General features: G+C 36.2%; 2 protein-coding genes across 5 annotated transcripts in view; both read left to right on the top strand.

The window, feature by feature from the left end:
• The first annotated feature begins 2362 nt into the window (after nt 1-2362).
• On the top strand, nt 2363-3737 carry LOC112003502 (deoxyuridine 5'-triphosphate nucleotidohydrolase-like). Its single transcript, XM_065770907.1, is given in 4 exon segments — nt 2363-2940; nt 2943-3022; nt 3123-3214; nt 3304-3737. Coding segments are annotated over 4 exon segments (531 nt in total). The 5' UTR covers nt 2363-2826; the 3' UTR covers nt 3549-3737.
• A 1396-nt stretch (nt 3738-5133) lies between these two features.
• The window catches only part of LOC112041190 (uncharacterized), a 31877-nt gene continuing 17825 nt past the window's right edge, over nt 5134-19185 (top strand). For 3 of the 4 annotated variants that reach the window (XM_065770903.1, XM_065770905.1, XM_065770904.1), the window contains exons 1-4: nt 5134-5668; nt 6619-6801; nt 9115-9190; nt 10163-10240. In XM_065770903.1, coding sequence (XP_065626975.1) covers nt 5495-5668; nt 6619-6801; nt 9115-9190; nt 10163-10240 — 511 coding nt within the window. In that variant the 5' untranslated portion in view covers nt 5134-5494. The remainder of the gene's footprint in view (nt 5669-6618; nt 6802-9114; nt 9191-10162; nt 10241-19185) is intronic. The other variant, XM_065770906.1, reaches the window with a different exon arrangement.

Here is a 19185-nt window from a genome sequence, read left to right as displayed (position 1 = left end):
AAGTTAGTAAAAGGAGAAAAAATGACTAAAATAGCCAAAATAAATATTGAAATTTATCTTTCAAATGTATTTTTTATATCATAACTTTCATAGAGACAAATACGAGATATTAAATTATAAGCAAACATAAATTAGATATCAAGTTTCTTAATCAAGGGATTTTTTTTTTAATTTTTTTTTGTTTGAGAATCCAATCCATGGGAATTTTTATTAATCAAGAAAAGGCTTATCCGCCAATACAAGACTACTAATATCTGGAGGAACAAACTCCATCCAAACTGTTAAAGATGAGCAATATATATATATATATATATGTATATATTAAGAGGATTCAGAAAGTTAGTTATTGTATTTTTTATTTCAAAAATATCTCTAATTTAATTCATTTATCCTTATTCATAAAACATAAAAATGAGGTTAAAATCGTAAATTGATTAAAAAAAAAATACCCATGTTTATAAAACTACCTCATGTCCTAAAAAAATTTCCACTCCTGCATGTACACAACCAAAACTATCCCCATGTTCCTATAAAAAAAAACTACCCTATGTTCTTAAAAAAAAAAAACTACCACAAGTTCCTATTATAAAAAAGACGTAAATGCATTTTTGGTCTCTACATTTTGGGCTGATTCTCGATTTGGTCCCTAAATTGATTTCACTCCTAGGTTAATCCCTATTTTCAAAAAATCGTTTTATTTTGGTCCCTGCTGTCAACCCAGTAACAGAAAAAATTTGAGGTGACAAGCAGAATGTACTGTGTGCACAATAAATGTTAACGTGACTAATAAAATAATATTAAAAAAAATTGATTTGGCATTTTTTAAATGCAATGTTAGCATTTAAAATGGCCAGCATATAAATTAATAAAAACAAAAAACAAAAAAAAATTAATTTCTTGATTTTAATTTAAACTAGAAAAATTAAAAACAAAAAAGCTTTACCAATTTTTTAAATTTGATAAAAGAAATTTATAACAATTTTCTAAAATTTTCTTAGTCAACCAGCATAACATCACACAAATTAAAATTTCCAATTTTTAGACAAAAAAAGGGGGGGGGGGGGGGGGGAACACACCAAAAANATTCCTTGGGGACTCTCTTCATGTTCTAGCACTTGAAGTAGATCGGCACGAGCATCGCCTTCATCGCATGGGACTAGCATCATCGCATTAGAGCTCCGTTGCCAGGTCGAAGCATATGGGACACAGATTGGGTCTAGTAAAGGGTTACGAAATTGAAAGAGATGATTTTTTTTTTTTTTTTTGGTGTTTAGTTGCTAAAAGAGTGGGGAAAAGAACCAATCAGATCACTCTTTTTGACCTGGGTTTGTTTTTTTCTTGTGGGTGTTGATTTGTTTTAAATTTATGGGTTTGATTTTTTTCATGTGGGTTTGATGATTTTTTGGGTTGAAGGTTTCAGGGTTTTATGATTTTCTGGGTTGGATGTTTCGGGTTTTGATAATTTTTGTGGGTTGGAGGTTTGATGATTTTTCTGGGTTGGTTTTTTCACGTGCTTTTGATGATTTCTTCATGTTGGAAGTTTCGGTGAAAGATAGCGATTTTGTATGAATTTGTGCATGTTTATTTGCTAAAAAAGTACAAGAAAAGATAAGAAAACCTTAGATTATTTTAATTTTCTGGGTAACTTGAAAAATATGTTATCCTTGTTCTTTCAAAAATAATAAAAAGAAAATAAGAAAATAATTCAACGTTGGTTGTTGTTGTTTTTTTTTTTTTTATATTTTAAATGTTATTAAATTATCTATTTTAATAATATTAATGTTTTTTTTTAATTTTTTTAAAAACTTTTCTAGCCTGATTTTTTTATTAATTTATATGCTAATGTAACATTTTAAATGCTAATGTGGTACTATAAAAATGTCAAATCAAATTTTTAATATTATCTTATTAGTCACATTAATATTTATTGTGCATACAATGCATTTTATTTGTTGCCTCAGAATTTTTTGTTGCTGGGTTGATGGCAAGAGCCCAATTAAAAATAATATTTTAAAATTATTCTGAAATCAAGGATTGAGGAAAGAGTGAAACCAATTTAAGAATCAAATCGAGAATTAATCCAAAATGTAAAGACTAAAGTAGGAGTGAAATCAATTTAAGAATTAAATTGAGAATTGATTATACGTGCCTTGTGTTTATACTATAAGTTCATTTATTATACGTGCCTGGTGTTTATATATATATATATATATATAGAAGATTGGCAGACTTGCCCGTTAAAAAATTAGCTAACTATTAATACAAGCCCAAGTAAATGGTTGACAGCTAAGAGTTGACAATTACACTTTGACAGCCAAACGTTAAACTTTCTAGGAGACCGTGATAGAAAAAACTAAAGGTTCATCTTCATCATGTCATCTGCAAAGAATAGCGGACTTCAGAAGAGCAAAAATGCAAAAACAGCAAAAACGCAGAAAGAAAGAGAGAGAAGAAGAAGAAGAAATGGAGATGCAAGCTCAAGATCTGACAGCATCACCGTGGTTGGGAAGCTTCAACAATGGCTGTAAGTATCAAAAAAAAAAAAATCTGAATTGGTTGAATCTCTAAGAAGTAAGAACCGTCCACGGTTTTCAAAGAATAGCGGGTTTCCGGTTAACCCGTTGGACCGTACGGTCCGGGTTTCAAAACCATGAGTCGCTACAAGCAAATGGCGGGAAAGCTTGGCGCCAAAACCCGCGAAACTCCATTTTTGGTGGCAACCCCTCTATTTAAACCCAACTCATCTTCCTTTCAGTTCCTAAATCTCAGCTGTTGCACATACCCATTTCTCAACCGTTCCTTCTCTAAAGCCCTCAGCCCCTCACCATGTCTCAGCCAGATCTCCAAAACCACAGCACCGAAATCGAAGAACCATCGCTGAAGATCCCAAAGCTTGGCCAAAACGGCGTCGCTGCTGAAATCTCGAGGGACCCATTTCACTGCTCAGAGTGAAAAAGCTTTCTGAGAAAGCTGTTTTGCCTTCCAGAGGCTCTCCTCTCTCTGCTGGCTACGATCTCTCCAGGTATATATATACACATATAATCCACAATATTTTCAATGTTTCTTCATCCAAAAAAAGAAAAAAGAAAAAATTGTTTATGGGGTTTTTATGATTTGTGCAGTGCAACGGAGACTAAAGTACCAGCAAGAGGAAAAGCATTGGTTCCAACCGATCTGAGCATTGCAATCCCTGAAGGAACTTACGCTCGTGTTGGTAATTTCTCTCTCCTGTGTCTTAAAGGTGTTATTGATTGTTTTTTTTTTTTTGGAGTTTTAGTGAAATGGGTATTTGTGATTATGTAGCGCCAAGGTCTGGATTGGCGTGGAAGCACTCCATCGATGTGGGTGCAGGTGTGATCGATGCTGACTACAGGGGTCCAGTTGGGGTTATACTGTTTAACCATTCGGATGTTGATTTTGAGGTGAAAGTGGGTGATAGGATTGCACAGTTGATTATCGAGAAGATTTTGACACCTGATGTGATCGAGGTTGAGGATTTGGATGCCACGGTTAGAGGCGAGGGTGGGTTCGGGTCTACTGGCGTATGAGCGAGCTGCTTTGCTATTAGCAACGGTGCCATTACTCCTGCTTTCGTTTTCTTAGGGATTAGATTTAGGATCAGTGACTTGTTTGATGTTGTGGTCTGTGAGTAATTATGTCGAACGGTTAGTGAGCAAGTTGTACTGATATTGCTTAATGATATTTTCAATGGAATTTAAGAAGCTTTATTCTGTAAATTAGTGTGTTCATTAAGCTTTCTTGTTATGTATACATACAATTCGTGGTATGCTATTGAACGGCAGAGCGCAGATGAACATAATAAAGTTGAAACATGGGCCATGTGCCTACACAATTGCAGGTTAGGTTCAAACATGAGTTTGTACAGATTAGGTTTTTCACTCTCTCAAGTGAAACAGTGAGAGTTCGTGATTGTTTTCTGTCCTGAGTATTCTTAACCAAAATTATTGACCACAATTCAAAGTAGTCTTCAACAATTAAAGCTCCCCAAAAGCTTGGCCACACTCAAATTTTTCTTCAGTTAAAATGCCATGCCAGCAGCCTAGTATTAGGTGCAATATAATTTACAAGGATTTGAGGTAGTTGCTGTAATTTGAAAGAAACCTTTAACATATATACACACACAAGCACACAATATGAGACTAATCTTACTAATCTTCCCTTTAATATAACACGGTGCAAACATGTTGAAGGGTAAGATGAAAAATACCATAGCCAATAAAATAAGATTGATCATCAATATAGCAGCCTTATGTTGATCTTAAAATTTGGGATTAGGGCTTGGTTGATATCATCAATATGTTGAAAGGCCACTAATGAATTTGGTTCAATGACGAGGAGGACGATTCCTACGTGGAAAGGCCACTAATGAATTTGGTTCAATGACGAGGAGGACGATTCCTTCGTGGATTCTGATCTCTGGGACTCCTCCACGCAATTGAACCTTCTTGACGGAAATTCTGAGTCTCCGATCATCGTCGAAGGCATCTAATCCATCAATTTGACCAACTTTGATCTCCATTCTGCTCTCACAAAGGTAAACCCTTTTTCCTTTTCTTTTTTATTTTTATTTTTATTTTTTTATTTTTATAAATTTTATTTGAAAAAATGTGATAATGTTATTTTTCACCATATGTGATTCAGATTGTAACCTGTAATTTTTGTATTTTGAGTTTTGTTTCTAATAAAGCCATTTAAACGCTCAATTTTTATTTATTTTTATAATGATTTTGGGTTAGTATTTAGTGAGATGTTAAACCTTATGTGTGTGAAATTTAGCTGTATTTGATTTTTTAACAATGCAGAGAAAATGTGAGTTGCTTTGAATTTTACAGTTGTGAATTTGGGATATTTATAGGTATTGGAACAAGTGGAATTTGAGGTAACTGATGGTGGATAATGGAAGTTCTGGAAGTATGTGGAGAAGGTGAGTTTGGACGGGGCTGCGGTTCATACTGTTTTCATTATGGGAAAATTGCTGGCAGGGGATCAAAATTTACAAGGTTTGTTTATATATATGTATATGCTTTATTAATTTTTTTTAAGATTAATGCAAGATACAATGTTTAAANGTCTTTATTGGATCTTACATTAAACACATTTGAGAAACAATCTAATTTTTTTAGTGCTTGCTTTAAGAGCTTGTCTATTCATGTGGATGCTGGGTCTTTGACACTTTTATATCTTGATTTAATTGGGAGAATTTCTTAATCACATGAAGAATTTTGGAGCTGAGTAAAGATTTGTAGAAATTAAGTGAGAAATTATGTCATCTGTTCCGTGTTATTGGACTTTCCTGACAAAATTTTACTGCTTATCTAAAGAAGAAACAAGTTAGCATGTTTTGCTGATCACAGTCTTGGTATTTCTAATAAATAATCGCCATCCTTCCTTGATGTGAATATTTGAATCTCATTTTAAGCAGTTTATTACTTTTATAGCAAATTCTATATCTTGTATGTGATATGGAACTAATATGAAGTATACATTAGTAGAGTGGTGTAAGTGGATGTCAGTCCAAAGCTATCTAAGCTGGCTTCTGGAAGTAAAACCAAGCAGTGATCGTGTGGGGCCTCTGATAGTTGTTGGTCTTGTAAATGACTCAATTCAACCTGCAGATCAGAAAGTCCCATCCATCTTACGGCATCAGGTTTGCCTTCTTGTGAATTAGTGCCATTTCTAGTCTTCTAGATGGAGCAAAAATAAAACATTCAGTTGCAAGGAAAGATCCGCTGTCAAATCACTGGGTGTTAAAAGTTCAGGGATAATCTGGAAGGCAGAAGCAGTGATATGACCCTGACTTTTGAGGGTCATTAGAATGATTTTGGATGGCCCATAAATTTACTTTTTTCTTTTGGTAATTTTTTTGGAAGCAGAAATGTGAAAAGGAAATTTGGTGCTTAGACAATTAAATTCCAACAGAATCATGTTTGAAACCCCTTGGTAGTTCTTTTTATATTTTAGGGGTATCTACACCCCTTTGCCATTGCGTAAAGAATTGCCCCCCTTCCCCCTTTCCGACAAAAGGATGATTTCATATTGCTTCTTGGTATTCTAATTGTAAGTTAGAATTCTTATACTAACGTTCATTATAAAAGTTCTTGACTAGAGCTTTATTGCAAGTTCTATTCCATAAAGTTGCTTCTATTTTTGCCTATATCTAATACCTATCTGTCTAAACTTTGAAGATGATGTTCAAGAAACAGATTCTGAATCAAGATGTATACCATATTCAAATACTGATAGTGTTGTCATTTTTTAACATTTAGACTTCTACTCAAACATAAGGCTGCGTTTGGAAACTTGAATTTGGATTTGATTTTGATTCTAAATCAATATGTTTGAAATGCCATGATTTCAAATTCATTTATTTTAGATATCATTTCAAATCCAAGAATTTTAAATGTTTAAAATCTTTGTTGGATTTGTCAAATCCAAATCCTTGACTTTTTTTTAAAGCGTCCAAACAAGTTATATGGATTTTAATCACCCAAATCCAAATCCCGTTATCCAAATGCATTTTAAGGAGATTCCTCTGTATAGTTTCCCACATGCATCATGTTAATATATCTTCCATTTTTTTTTTTTTCTTTTTTCCAGGAGTATCCTCCTGGTGTTAAACTTGCACCAATTGGAAGTAAGACAGCAAAGCCTTTCCGTACAACAAACTTGATCATATTTGCACTTGAAAATGTTTCAAATGAAAGTGAGAACAATAGTTTTGTTGCTTGTGGGGATGCATTGATAGTGGATCCAGTATGTAGGTCTGAATTCCATGAAGAGGTATAATTTCTTTTGCTATGTTGAGATGCTGCTGCCTTTTTGACAGATGATTTTTAGTATTTTATTCTGCTTGACATTCTCAAATACCATTTGTGGATTTAGTGAACTCAATAATGTTTGAAATAGGATATTTTATTGTTGTCCCGTACTGTGGGCTTCTTACATACTCGTGGATTTCCTACTTGAATACATTTTATGGGAAAAACTTGTGTCAATTTCAAATTATAAAAAGGGAAAAAAAAAACACGAGGCTAATTTTATAACCATTGTTTTCCATTTATATAAAAGTAAGAATCCTGTTCTTATTCTTGCGGATTATTTGCTTGGCAGAGTTCCACCATTTTTACTGTCCTTGGAAGCTATCTTTGCACTTTCTTGAGTAACAGTGCTGTCTTATAAAATGGAAGCGTCAAAGAAAATTAGCGGCTTTGGGATAAGTTCCTACACCTCTGAACCAAATTATAGCTCTGTGTCTGGCACACTTTTGATGTGTCCCATTAAAAATGGGAGTGCCTAAAAAAAGGAAGTAAGAATCCTGTTCTCGTTCTTGTGGATTACCTGCTTGGCAGAGTTTCACCATTTTCCCTGTCCTTGGAAGCTATCTTTGCTCTTTCTTGAATAATAGTGCTATCTTATAAAAGAAAGTAAGAATCCTGTTCTCGTTCTTGTGGTTTACCCGCTTGGCAGAGTTCCAACATTTTCCCTGTCCTTGAAAGCTATCTTTGCTCTTTCTTAAGTAAATAGTGCTGTCTTATAAAATGGAAGCGTCAAAGAAAAGTAGTGGCTTTTGGATAAGTTCCTCCACCTCTGAACCAAAGTATAGCTCTGTGTCTGGCACACTTTTGATGTGTCCCTTTAAAAATGGGAGTGCCTAAGAAAAGGAAGGGTATTGGATAAATTTTGACAGTTGTGATCCAATACAACTCTTCATGTAGGGCTGTCAATAAGCTCCTTTACTAGGGCTCCATCCTATAGAGCATTCCTTTTGGGATCAGTTGCTCTTTCTAGTAATCCATATGGCCTTTATTTTGTCTGATGTATGGATATAATGCACTCCCTCTTTTAATTGGCAGACATTTGGTTGTACGAAAATTAATCCTGACATTTCATCGCAACTTTGTTTGATGGAGCCTAAGGCTCATTTTTGTGGCTTTCAGGCCATTAGTGGGTCTTGGAGGATCAATTGGTCTCACATCAGCTGGATGCCATCTGGCTATTGGATATTTGGGAGCTCCAATTGGTCTTATATTAGTGTTAGCCATCAACAGAATCTATTGGTCCTTTTCAAGAGGTCATGTGGCTTCCCATGGAATTTGTGAATCTGTCCTCAGCACATTTTGATTGACTTGTAACCGTAAACTGGGATTTGGAACTCTCCTGGGAAGGATCCTATTTAAAACTTGTCAGCTGTCAAGGCTGTGAACAATAAGAGATCAGTAATCAAATCCTTGGTAGTTTCCATGCTTTCTAAGGGTTTCTCTACTTCTTGTTTTTATTTTTTGTTTTATTTGACAAAATTAAGGATTTAACTAACATAAATGTTGGTTCTCTTCTGTTATGTATTAAATCTTTTTAACATGAATAATCATATAATCGGACATAGTTTTGATAATGTATGTTGCTGTTGATTAATTCATATTTATTTTATTTTATTTACATTCATCAGTTAAAATGATCAGTAGTCTTACAGTGTTTTGGAGGGAAAGGGGAATAGAGGGTATGTGGGGTATGTGGAGGAGAGGGGAGGGGAATGGTTATCCCTTCCTTGTTTGGATGTTTCACAAATTAAGAGGGGGAGGAATATCTATACCCCTCCCCTTTGTTTGGATGTATTAAAAATTGAATGGGAAGGACATGATAAACATCATATAAGTTAACAATTATAGCCCTCTATGTTCATTAAAAGAAGTAGATATAAATTCTAAAAAAAAAATAACAGAAAAGAAATAGGCATAAATTGACAATTAATTTTTTTTTTTTAATCTAAGTGGTTACCTTCTTGCTCCCTTGCCCTCCAAGTTCCCCCAGTTTGGGGGAATTAAAAAATGAGGGGTCTGCAAATCCCCACAGACCCCTTCCTACTCCCTTTAAAAAAAAATCAAAGCAAGGTTTATTAAACACCTCCCATCCCCTCCCCTATACTCCCTGCAACTTTCCCTCCATCCAAACAACCCATTAGAGATGTGTCCTTGTATGTACCTATGAAATGATATGCAGTCACCCTTACAGCGGATGATGCTTGCTTTCTAATTTTTTTAAAAAATATTTTTTTCTTAGTAACAGTGTTGATAAAATTGTTGTTTACATGATCAGCTCCAAAAAATAGTTGCTGCTTTGCCACGGAAGTTAGTTGTCTTTGTTACCCATCATCATCGGGATCATGTGGATGGTAAGTTTTTATAGTATTAAGTAACATAACTGAGAGGAAAGGTTTATTTTTTGTAATGTAATCTTCTGTAATCTACTATTGTATTATGTAATTTTTTGTAACATAACTTAGTAGTATTATGTAATCTACTATTGTATTGGGTCATTGGGAATTGTTTGTAATCCTAGTGTTGCCTTTTCACTGACTGTTAACTAAGGAAGATGAAATTGAAAGGATGGTGCTAGTGGGAAGCCACACCCTTTTGGTAAATTTCACCGGGAAATTATTGTCATTTAGTTGTGGTGGTGGATGTGGTGGTGATGGAGGTGGCTGCTGATGGATTTGGTTTTAACATTGGCGTAGGTGTGGTGGTGAATTTTTAATTGAAAAGATATAAGGAGGAAAAAAAAAAAAAAAAAAAAACTAGACCCGAAAATTGGTGCCAAACTGAAAATGTGTACAGATGGTGAATTTTTAATTGAAAAGATATAAGGAGGAAAAAAAAAAAAAAAAAAAAACTAGACCCGAAAATTGGTGCCAAACTGAAAATGTGTACAGGATTTGAGAAGAGAAAATGAGAATAGAAATGAAAACAAACCCAACAATAACCAAATAGGGCCATTATAATCATACTGATTTTGTTTTGGGGAGGGATGGACCATTGGTGGCCAGTAATCAAGAAATCTTAGCTTTTCTTCTAAAAAGAAAAAGTAGAAAACGAAGACAGTGAGTTAAAGTTGTGTTTACCTATCAAAGCAAACAAAAAGAGAAAAAAAAAAGGGGGAAAGCAACTAAAGAAAATAGCCTCCCCTTAATCTCTTAGAGTAAATTCTACTCTAATAAAACTTCTCTACTCTATAAAACTTATTTGGTTCTCTCTCAGACTATTACTTTTAGCTGGATATCTGCATTCTGAAATTCTGATTAATGTGTTGTTTAAAAAAACTGGATGCTATACTGGGTAGTAATTCTCTGTTTCTTGGCTTGTTTCAGGTCTTTCAATTGTCCAAAAGTGCAACCCCAATGCTACTTTATTAGTGCATGAAAATACAATGCGGCACATTGGAAAAGGTTATGATTCCTAACATTATAGTTTTGTGTCTAATGGTTGAGATTACTGATTGTTTAAATATATAATGTTATTTCTTAGATCTTCTGTCTTTACCCATTATTTTGGTGTATTAAATTGATGACCAGTGTTCATAGAATCTTAAACTGCATCTATCAATTAAAAAAGAAGTCGATGCCATGCCAAAGCATTATGGCTCCTGGAAAGATTCTTTTCAAATATTGAAGCTCTTTGAGCAGTGTGGATTTGCAGTAATAATCCTAAAATAATCTCATAACTTAAAGAAAGCCTGTATTAGTTAAGAATTGTGTAAGAGGTAAAGTTTTATCAAATTCGTGGATTTAAAGCATGAACCCGACTCTTAGTTGAGATAAGCTGTATGTAATAAGTAATACTCTATGCACAGGTAAACTCAAATCAGCTACAGTGAGAAGCTTAAGTTGAATATACCTGAGTTAGATGCTAATTGTGCAGCTGTATCCCCATTAAGGAATTTGACTGAACAAACTGTGTTTGCTGCAACTGCCAGCCGCCAGTGCACCTTGCTTGATTGAATTTTCCTGCCTTTTTCCAGTTAGTAATCTTCCTGTCCTTTATTGCTTTTAATTTGAGGCACACAATTGAAAGATATTTCTGCAATAGAATGGCGACACACTGACATTTAAGCAAGGAAATTTTTCAATAAAAATTAATGACATGCCAGAATGCTCCTAGCTCAATTATGTGAAGAACAAACATGAAAGCAATGTCTTTTCATGATATTACACAAAAGTCAAAGTGAGAAATTTTTGAATAGGCTTCCTTTCAGAATTCTGGTTTGATGGTCACACAATGGAATGTAAGTTTAGTAAAAGAAAACATAAAGATGAAGGGGTTAGAAGACTTAATGGTCAAGAGAAACCAAGTAGTGAGAGCTTTCGATAACTTAAATCAATAATTTGTATGGATGGAAAGATTGAAGAAGATGTGAATCATAGGATAGAGTAGGGTGGATAAAATGGAGAAGCACATTAGAAGTATTATGTGATCGTAGAATACTTCTTAAGACTATGAGACTAGCTATGCTCTATGGTACTGAATGTTGGGCTGTTAAGAAGGAACGTTCATAAAATGAGTGTAGTTGACATGAGAACAATAAGATGGATAAGTGGAAATACAAGGAAAGATAGAATTTGAAATAAAGGAATTTGCTTAAAGATAGGAGTGACTCCCATTGATAAAAAATGAGAGAGAGTCGCTTGAGGTGGTTTGGTCATGTGTAGAAGTGGGCGATTAATGCAACAGTAAGAAAGAGTGAGTTGATTTTTTTTTTTTTTTTGATAGGTAATAAAAACTTTATTGATAAGAAAAGTACAATGAGTTTACAATAGTAAACTCACTGCAAAAAAAGAATACAAATAGATCAAAGGGAAAAGCTAATAGAATTAATGAAATCAAGCAAAGAAGTACAATGCGTAAAATCTTAAATACGAGACCACTCAAACAAAGTCCTAGTTAGTAAAGACTTCAATAGGTCCACAATTCTTTCAGTGTCCTCAAATATTGGGGCATTGTGATCCTTCCAAGTTAACCACGTAAGACACTCCGGTACCATATTCCAAACATTGGAAGAATGAAGCCCAACCAATTTTACCATGTAGAAAGTAGAGAGACTACTGTCTTCGGCATCACTCACTGAACCCCAAACAAGTAGAAGACTTCGCTCCACGAGGTATGGACAAACTTGCAATGTAGTAATAAATGATCCATGGTTTCCTCCTCACACCAACATAGGCAACACCAATTAACAAGAGGTAGTTCTTCTTAACAAGGTTATCTATTGTGAGAATCCCACCCCTAGCAATTGTCCATAATAAAAAAGACACCCTTCTAGGAACCTTAACACTCCAAATGCATTGCTAAGGGAAAAAAACTGACAGAGCTTTCAATAATGATTTATAGAAGAACGTACGTCAAAGACACCACTATAATTCAATTGCCAAACCATGGTATCATCACCTTCCATGGGTATTTTGGATGAGCTATGCACAAAGAAAGCATAAAACCTTGTCGTCTCCCAATCTTGAAACTCATGGCGGAAGAGTAAGTTCCAGCTTCTATCACTCCCATCAGGTGCAATGTCAACCATATCAGAAATCCTAGCTTCTTTATCCATAACACAAGCAAACAATTTTGGATACAATTCTTTCAAAGAAGTAGGACCACTCCAAGGATCATGCCAGAACTGAATACGAGAACCCTCTCCCGCCGCATACAACACATGACCAAAGAAATTCTTTGCCCCTTTCCTTATGTTCTTCCACATCTTATAGCCATGCGTTCCTCTAACAGCTCTAGTGCACTAGCCACCACTATCTTCCCCATATTTAGAGGCTATGACTTGACGCCATAAGTGTGTGGCCTCCTTCCCAAAGCGTCAAAGCCACTTCCCTAGTAAAGCTTGGTTAAACAACCCAATCCTCCGGATCCCCAAACCATATGCCTCCACCAACCACACAACCTTTTCCCAGGCAACAAGTGAATATTTAAATACATTAGTAGATCTCCCCCATAGGAAATTCCTTTAGATCCTCACTAATCTGTTTGCCATATGTTGTGGAATAGTAAACGAAGATAAATAATAAGTGGGAAGGCTTGATAAAGTGCTCTTCAATAAAGTAAGCCTACTACCTTTTGACAGATATAATCGCTTCCAACCTGAGAGTTTTTTCTCCATCCTTTCTATAATAGGGTTTCAACTCGAAGAATCCTTATAATGAGCCCCCAAAGGCATACCCAAGTAAGTCATGGGCAAACAGCCAACCTTACAACATAAAATGCAGGCCAAAGCATCCAAATTCCCAATCTCACCAACTGGCACAATCTCACTTTTACCAACATTTACTTTCAAGTCTGTGATATATTTAAAGAAGATCAAAACCATACGAATATATAATAATTGTTCCTTAGAAGCGTCACAAAAAAGAATTGTATCATCAGCAAACAAAAGATGAGAAATGTGCAAACCTCCTCCTCTGATAGTGGGGCTTGCTTGGAAACCATTAAGAAAGCCTCCATCTTCTGTCTTCTTCAAGAACCTACTCAACACCTCCATCACCAACAAGAACAAGAGTGAAGATAATGGATTCTCTTGACGAAGACTACGAGAAGTACCAAAGAAACCAGCTGGAGACCCATTGATAAGCACTAAAAAGCGAACTATAGAAATACACACCTTCATCCATCTCCCCCACTTCTCCCCAAAACTCATCCTCTCCATAAGATAAAACAAGGCACTCTAGTTCACATGATCATAAGCCTTCTCAATATCCAATTTAACAATTACACCCGAATTTCCACTCTTCAGTCTACTGTCCAAGCATTCGTTTGCAATAAGAACGGAATCAAGAATCTGTCTTCCCCCAACAAAGGAGTTTTAGGAGTTGAAAATCAGTTTATCTAATACCAATCGAAGTCTATGTGCCAACACCTTTGACAAAAGCTTATACAAGCTACCCACTAGGCTAATAGGGCGAAAGTCTCTAATATTAACCGCATTAGTCTTCTTAGGTATCAAAAACAAAAAGGTGGCATTGAGAAATTTCTCAAAAATACATTCTTTATGGAAGTCTGCAAAGATAGCCAAAATATCCATCTCAAGCACGCACCAACATTTTTGGAAGAAGGCCATGGTAAAGCCATCAGGGCCAGGAGCCTTATCACCCTCAGCTTCCCGAAGAGCTACAATGATCTCCTCCTTTTTAAACTCCCTTTCTAGGGAAAACCGATCAGTTTCATCCAGATTTGCAAACTCTAGGCCATCAATAGGGTGGATGGAAAACTTTAGAGAGAAAATGAGAAGGAAAACGTTTTTTGAGTGTCTTTGGTTGGGCAGAGAGGAAGGAAAATAAATGGTGGGGCTTAAGTGTTTTCTCTCCGGACCCGGATGAATTTTTTCTTGATTGATGAAAATGCTTATGTGCACATTCTTCAAGTTGCCTTTATTTTTTTTTCTTCTCCATCGGGCAATACGTTGCCTTATTTTTTTCCTGGGCAATTACCTCTCTTTTTTTTTTTGGTTGGTTTCTTTTGATTTTCTAGGGCCTGGTGTGCCTCTTTCTTCTTCTTCTTCCCTTTTTTTTTTTGGACGTTATTTTTATTTTTTAATAAATTTGGGTGATTGTTCTTTTTTGTGTGTGGTTATTTGTCACTTTTTTTGTTTCACTTAAATATCATTCTTTAATAAGGGTATATGAGTAAATTTATTCAAATGCATTTTTTCCATCCTTCCACTTTTCCACTTCCAACCAAACAAAAAGGAGAGAAAATAAAATCTTTTCTATTCTCCTATTTTTCCATCCTCCTACCATTTTTTATCCTCTCACTTTTTCACCCCTCCAACCAAACAGACCATTTTGGAAGAAGGCCATGGTAAAGCCATTAGGGTTAGGAGCCTTATCACCCTCAGCTTCCTGAAGAGCTGCAATGATCTCCTCCTCCTTAAACTTCCTTTCTAGGGAAAGCCAATCAATTTTATCTAGATTTGCAAACTTTAGGCCATCAACAATGGGCCTCCAAGATTCCGACTCTTGATATAAAGACTCATAAAAACCTACCACTTGATCTTGAATCTCTGTCTCCACCTCATACAAAATACCATTAACCTCCACACCCCTTATGGTATTAGCTCGTCTATGAGAATTGGCAAGCCTATGAAAAAATCCAGTATTATTATCCCCTTCTTTTAAAAACAGAGCTTTTGATTTCTGTCTCCAAGAAATCTCTTCCAAGGAAGCTAAATACTCAATTTCAGCCATGACTTCTTCTTGTTCTATTTGACGGAGACAAAGATTGCACCCCTTCTCTCAAATCAAGATCTAAGAGTTCAGACAACAAACATTTCTTCCTAAAAGACACATCCCCAAAAACGTGTTTATTCCAATGCTTCAAATTTCCCTTAAGAGCCTTGAATTTACAGGCTAGAACATAACTAGGAGGCCCCACAAAATGATGTCCATTCCACCACTCCTGAACTCAATCCACAAAACCTCCACTTTGAGTCACATATTCTTAAATTTAAAAGAGGTCTTCCCCCTCGACATACTGCCTACCTCCACAAGAAGAGGACAGTGATCCAAAATCACACGAGGAAGAGGCCTTTGAGTCACATCTAAGGAGTGATCCTTCCAGCCAGCGGACACCAAAACTCTATCAATTCTAGACATAGAAAGGTTCTCGGAGTCACGAAACCATGTATACTCACCCCCACCAGAGGTAGATCAACCAAGAAATTCCTCTCAATAAAGTCTGAGAATTTGAACATGGCTAGACTAAAAGAGGTACAACTAAGACGCTTTGCTGAATATATGATGATATTGAAGTCACCAAAGACACACCAAGCCGAGCTCCACCTCGCTTTTACACTATCAAGTTCAATCCACAAAGCATCCCTAAGCCTAACTTCAATTGGACCATACACCCTCGTACAAATCTAAACAAACCCATCTACCACACCCTTTAACACAATAGAAATAGAAAAGCAGCCAACCACACAACCAATTTTTTCATACACCAATTTGTCCCAAATCAAAAGAACTCCCCCTGCTGTGTGAATGGCATCCAAAGCTACCCAATCAACAAAAGGGCTGCCCTAAAGACTTTTCACAACAAAAGAATTAGCATAGTCCAGTTTTGTTTCTTGAAAACACAACATCACATTTCCACTCCTCGAGTAAATTCTTCAAAGTATCTCTCTTTTGAGGATTGTTTAATTCTCTCACATTCCAAGATAGGATTTTCAAATTCATGGACAACGGTCTGAATCCACCCTGATGGAATTCACATCCCCTCTAGTTCGACGACCTTATTGTCCATCATAATTAACAGTAGAAACTAAATTCTTCAACTCTCTCATACCTTTTTTAGTTGAAGAAACAGTGTGACGAAGACTACCTGTAGTAGCTTGTTTTTCCCACACTTCCTCAAGCTTTTGAAAGAAAGCAATGCACTGCCTCTCACAAGAATCTATAGGAAAGCCTACAGATTTACCAAAACCCTTAACCATCCTTTTCACCCACACTGCTGGTTCTAGAAAATCCTCCATGAGAAAGTCATCCATTGCCCACGTAAGGAGAAAATCCTCCTCTATTACCAAATTGAGACCCCTGTAAGGAGCCCACTTAGACAAAGGTACAAAATCCAAAACATTTCTATCATTCTTATCCTTACTTGAGCCAGTGGAGTTGTCCCAATCCAACATCAGCATGTCATCCTTTTTGGAATTAGAAATCCAGCTCATAGAGAGGAGAGAAACAATTTTGAACCAACAACTTGTGATTGTGATTCATATTAGAGAACTCATAAACCGATAGAGGTTGCGACACCATCTTTGGTGAAGCAACGGGCTCGGCATAGTCAGACTGACCATTGGACAGCCCATCGGAAAGCCCATCTGGGTTTGGAACATCCCCAAAGAATAGACAATCCACTATTGGACCATCGGCCACAATCGCAGTGTTTCCTATACAACCAAACACAACCCCACTAGTTTAAGAGCCCACCAAATGACCACTGTCAGCCCCTGTCATGTCAACATACCCATCGGACCTTAGAATGTCCACGCCTATCTCGTCGGTGCTTGGAACTCCCATCAGAGGCTTCACAGGTGAAGCAAGGGAAACTGACCCTTCGTTGGTTTGAGGGCCCGCTGAGGAAACACTGTCTTTCGCAATGTCATCCATGCACCTATTGGACCTTGGGGGTACTCCACCCATCTCGCTGGTGCTCAGAGGCACCGTCAGAGTCTTCTCGGTTGAACCATGGGACTCTGACCCTTCTCCCACCTCCCATGAGCTTTGTTTAGTCAACTTCACCAAGTTTTGAATGAATTCATTTTGGGCTTTAATGGGTTTAGCCTGAGTTGCTCGATCATTTAAAGCCATAGGCTCTAACAAAACTTTGCCCAATTTTGCTGCTCCTTTTGGATGGACAAAGTTACTCCATTGGAACTTATGTTGAGCAGCCCCATCAAAAGCAACGGTAATTTTTAAAGGGAAATGGTCTTGAGTCTATTTAGTAGAAGGGCCACGCAAAGGCCTGTTACATTTGAGAAGAGTTCGATTATTTGATTTTTGAAAAAAGTCAAATCCCTTAAATCTCTTCTTCTGATTTATAGTCCCAGAAATATTTGGCAATTGATTCTCCTTACATAACTCCCTTCCTAATTTCACGTCCCCATTAATTTTTTTCCCAACATGGTTCCTTGACTTTTCCAGTGGATTTCTCATGCCCACCACCGCCAACAGCCACCTTGTTCCTTGGCCTAGAAGCTGATTTTCCCAAGAAAAAAACACATAGCTTTGTTTCAAGAAAAGCCTAGCCTCCCCTTTTCATCCCTTTTGGTACACGCAAGCAACCACGTCTTGCTCCATTATGGTACTCTGATATCTCCACAAAAAGACTGCCCTTATTTGATCTAGAAAACTCCAAAATTTTATGATACCCGTGAAGCCGTTTAAAAAAAAATGTTTCTTGCTAAAGTCCCACTGGCACAACTCTAGCAAACAGGCAATGGTCTAATCCAACCCCAATCTACCAACTCGGATTGAACCTTGATGTTTCCCTCGTTTTTCAGTAATGGAGTATGAATCCATATGTCCTCCATCAAAAGCCAAGAGAAATGACTTTGAGTCAATACGAAAAGAAAATGGGTTCTTCCTCTTTGACCCCCCTGGTATAGAAGAAGACTTGATTCAAGTTGAGGGAACAAAAAACCCTAGAGGAAGACCTAAAGTATCATTAGTACAAGTACTAAAAAATAAGAAACTATTATTAGTAGAAATAATTAAAAAGAACATGTTAATTAAGGAGGTAATTGAGAGTATGGCTTAATATTGGATATAATAGTGGAAATAAATACATGTGACCTTGATTAGTCTGTTGTGGATATATAGTTGATCCTAAAATTTTGGGATTAAGACTTGATTGTTGTTGTGGTTGAGCCTTCGTGCGATGGCGCCTTCCACCAAAAGCGACAAGTTGCGGGTTTGAGTCAAGGAATCAACCTCTCCAAGCTACCTACCATGCCTCTTTCAAACCCAACAAAAGTGGGAGATTTGTGTACTGGGTAAGACCTTCAAGGCTTTGATTGTAGTTGTTGTTGTTTGAGGGTGAGGTTAGCAACTAAAGGTTATGAAAAAGCAATCTATTTATTTTTATTTTTTTCTTATCATTCTTCATAATAGTAAATTTCTAGCCATGTTTTATTTCTGTTCTTAAAGTTTGTATTGAGGCAATTTTTGTAATTTCGAGAAATTTTGGACCTGGGTTGTGTTTTTGTGGCCCATGGGTCTTATTTTTGAGTCAAGTTGTGCTTTTTTGTCCTTATCATGGTTACTTAGTGGTTTACATCTCTATTTGTTTATACTTTTTAATCTGAACTATATGCCCCATTAGAATTTAGATTTACTATAAATTTTATATATATATATATATATTTATATATATTATGAAGGCTCGATATAGCAAATGCTAGAGCTTGTTTAGACCCCAATTCTTAATTGCAGCTTGATTAATTTTAAGCTTAACACACTTAATGCAGAATATATGTGATTAGCAAATTAATTAATCAAAGCATTCAACAATTGCACGGATGGGCACAAGGATGCAATACTAAAATGTAAAGGGCACTAGAGAAAAGAATAGCAAACCTAAGATAGCACGGCGATGTGTTATCGAAGAGGAAAACTAAAGAACTTGGCTTAAAAACCTCTTCGTGGTCCTTTAAGCTAAAATGATCTATTAGTGAATAATTTGGAGTACAAGGATATTAAAAAGTCCCTCCAAGCCTAATCTACCCAAAGTACTTGAGCCCTCCAAGCTCTAACTACCAACGAACTTCATTGAGTCATGTCTTCACTAGCTTCCCGGATTCCGCAATACTGCTCGATTGCACCACCAAGCCTCACCA

Source organism: Quercus suber, unplaced genomic scaffold (assembly GCF_002906115.3).
Source record: "Quercus suber isolate HL8 unplaced genomic scaffold, Cork oak 2.0 scaffold_37, whole genome shotgun sequence".
Lineage (NCBI taxonomy): Eukaryota > Viridiplantae > Streptophyta > Magnoliopsida > Fagales > Fagaceae > Quercus > Quercus suber.
The sequence above is the reverse complement of the archived record's forward strand: the minus strand, read 5'-3'. Positions and strand labels throughout refer to the sequence as shown.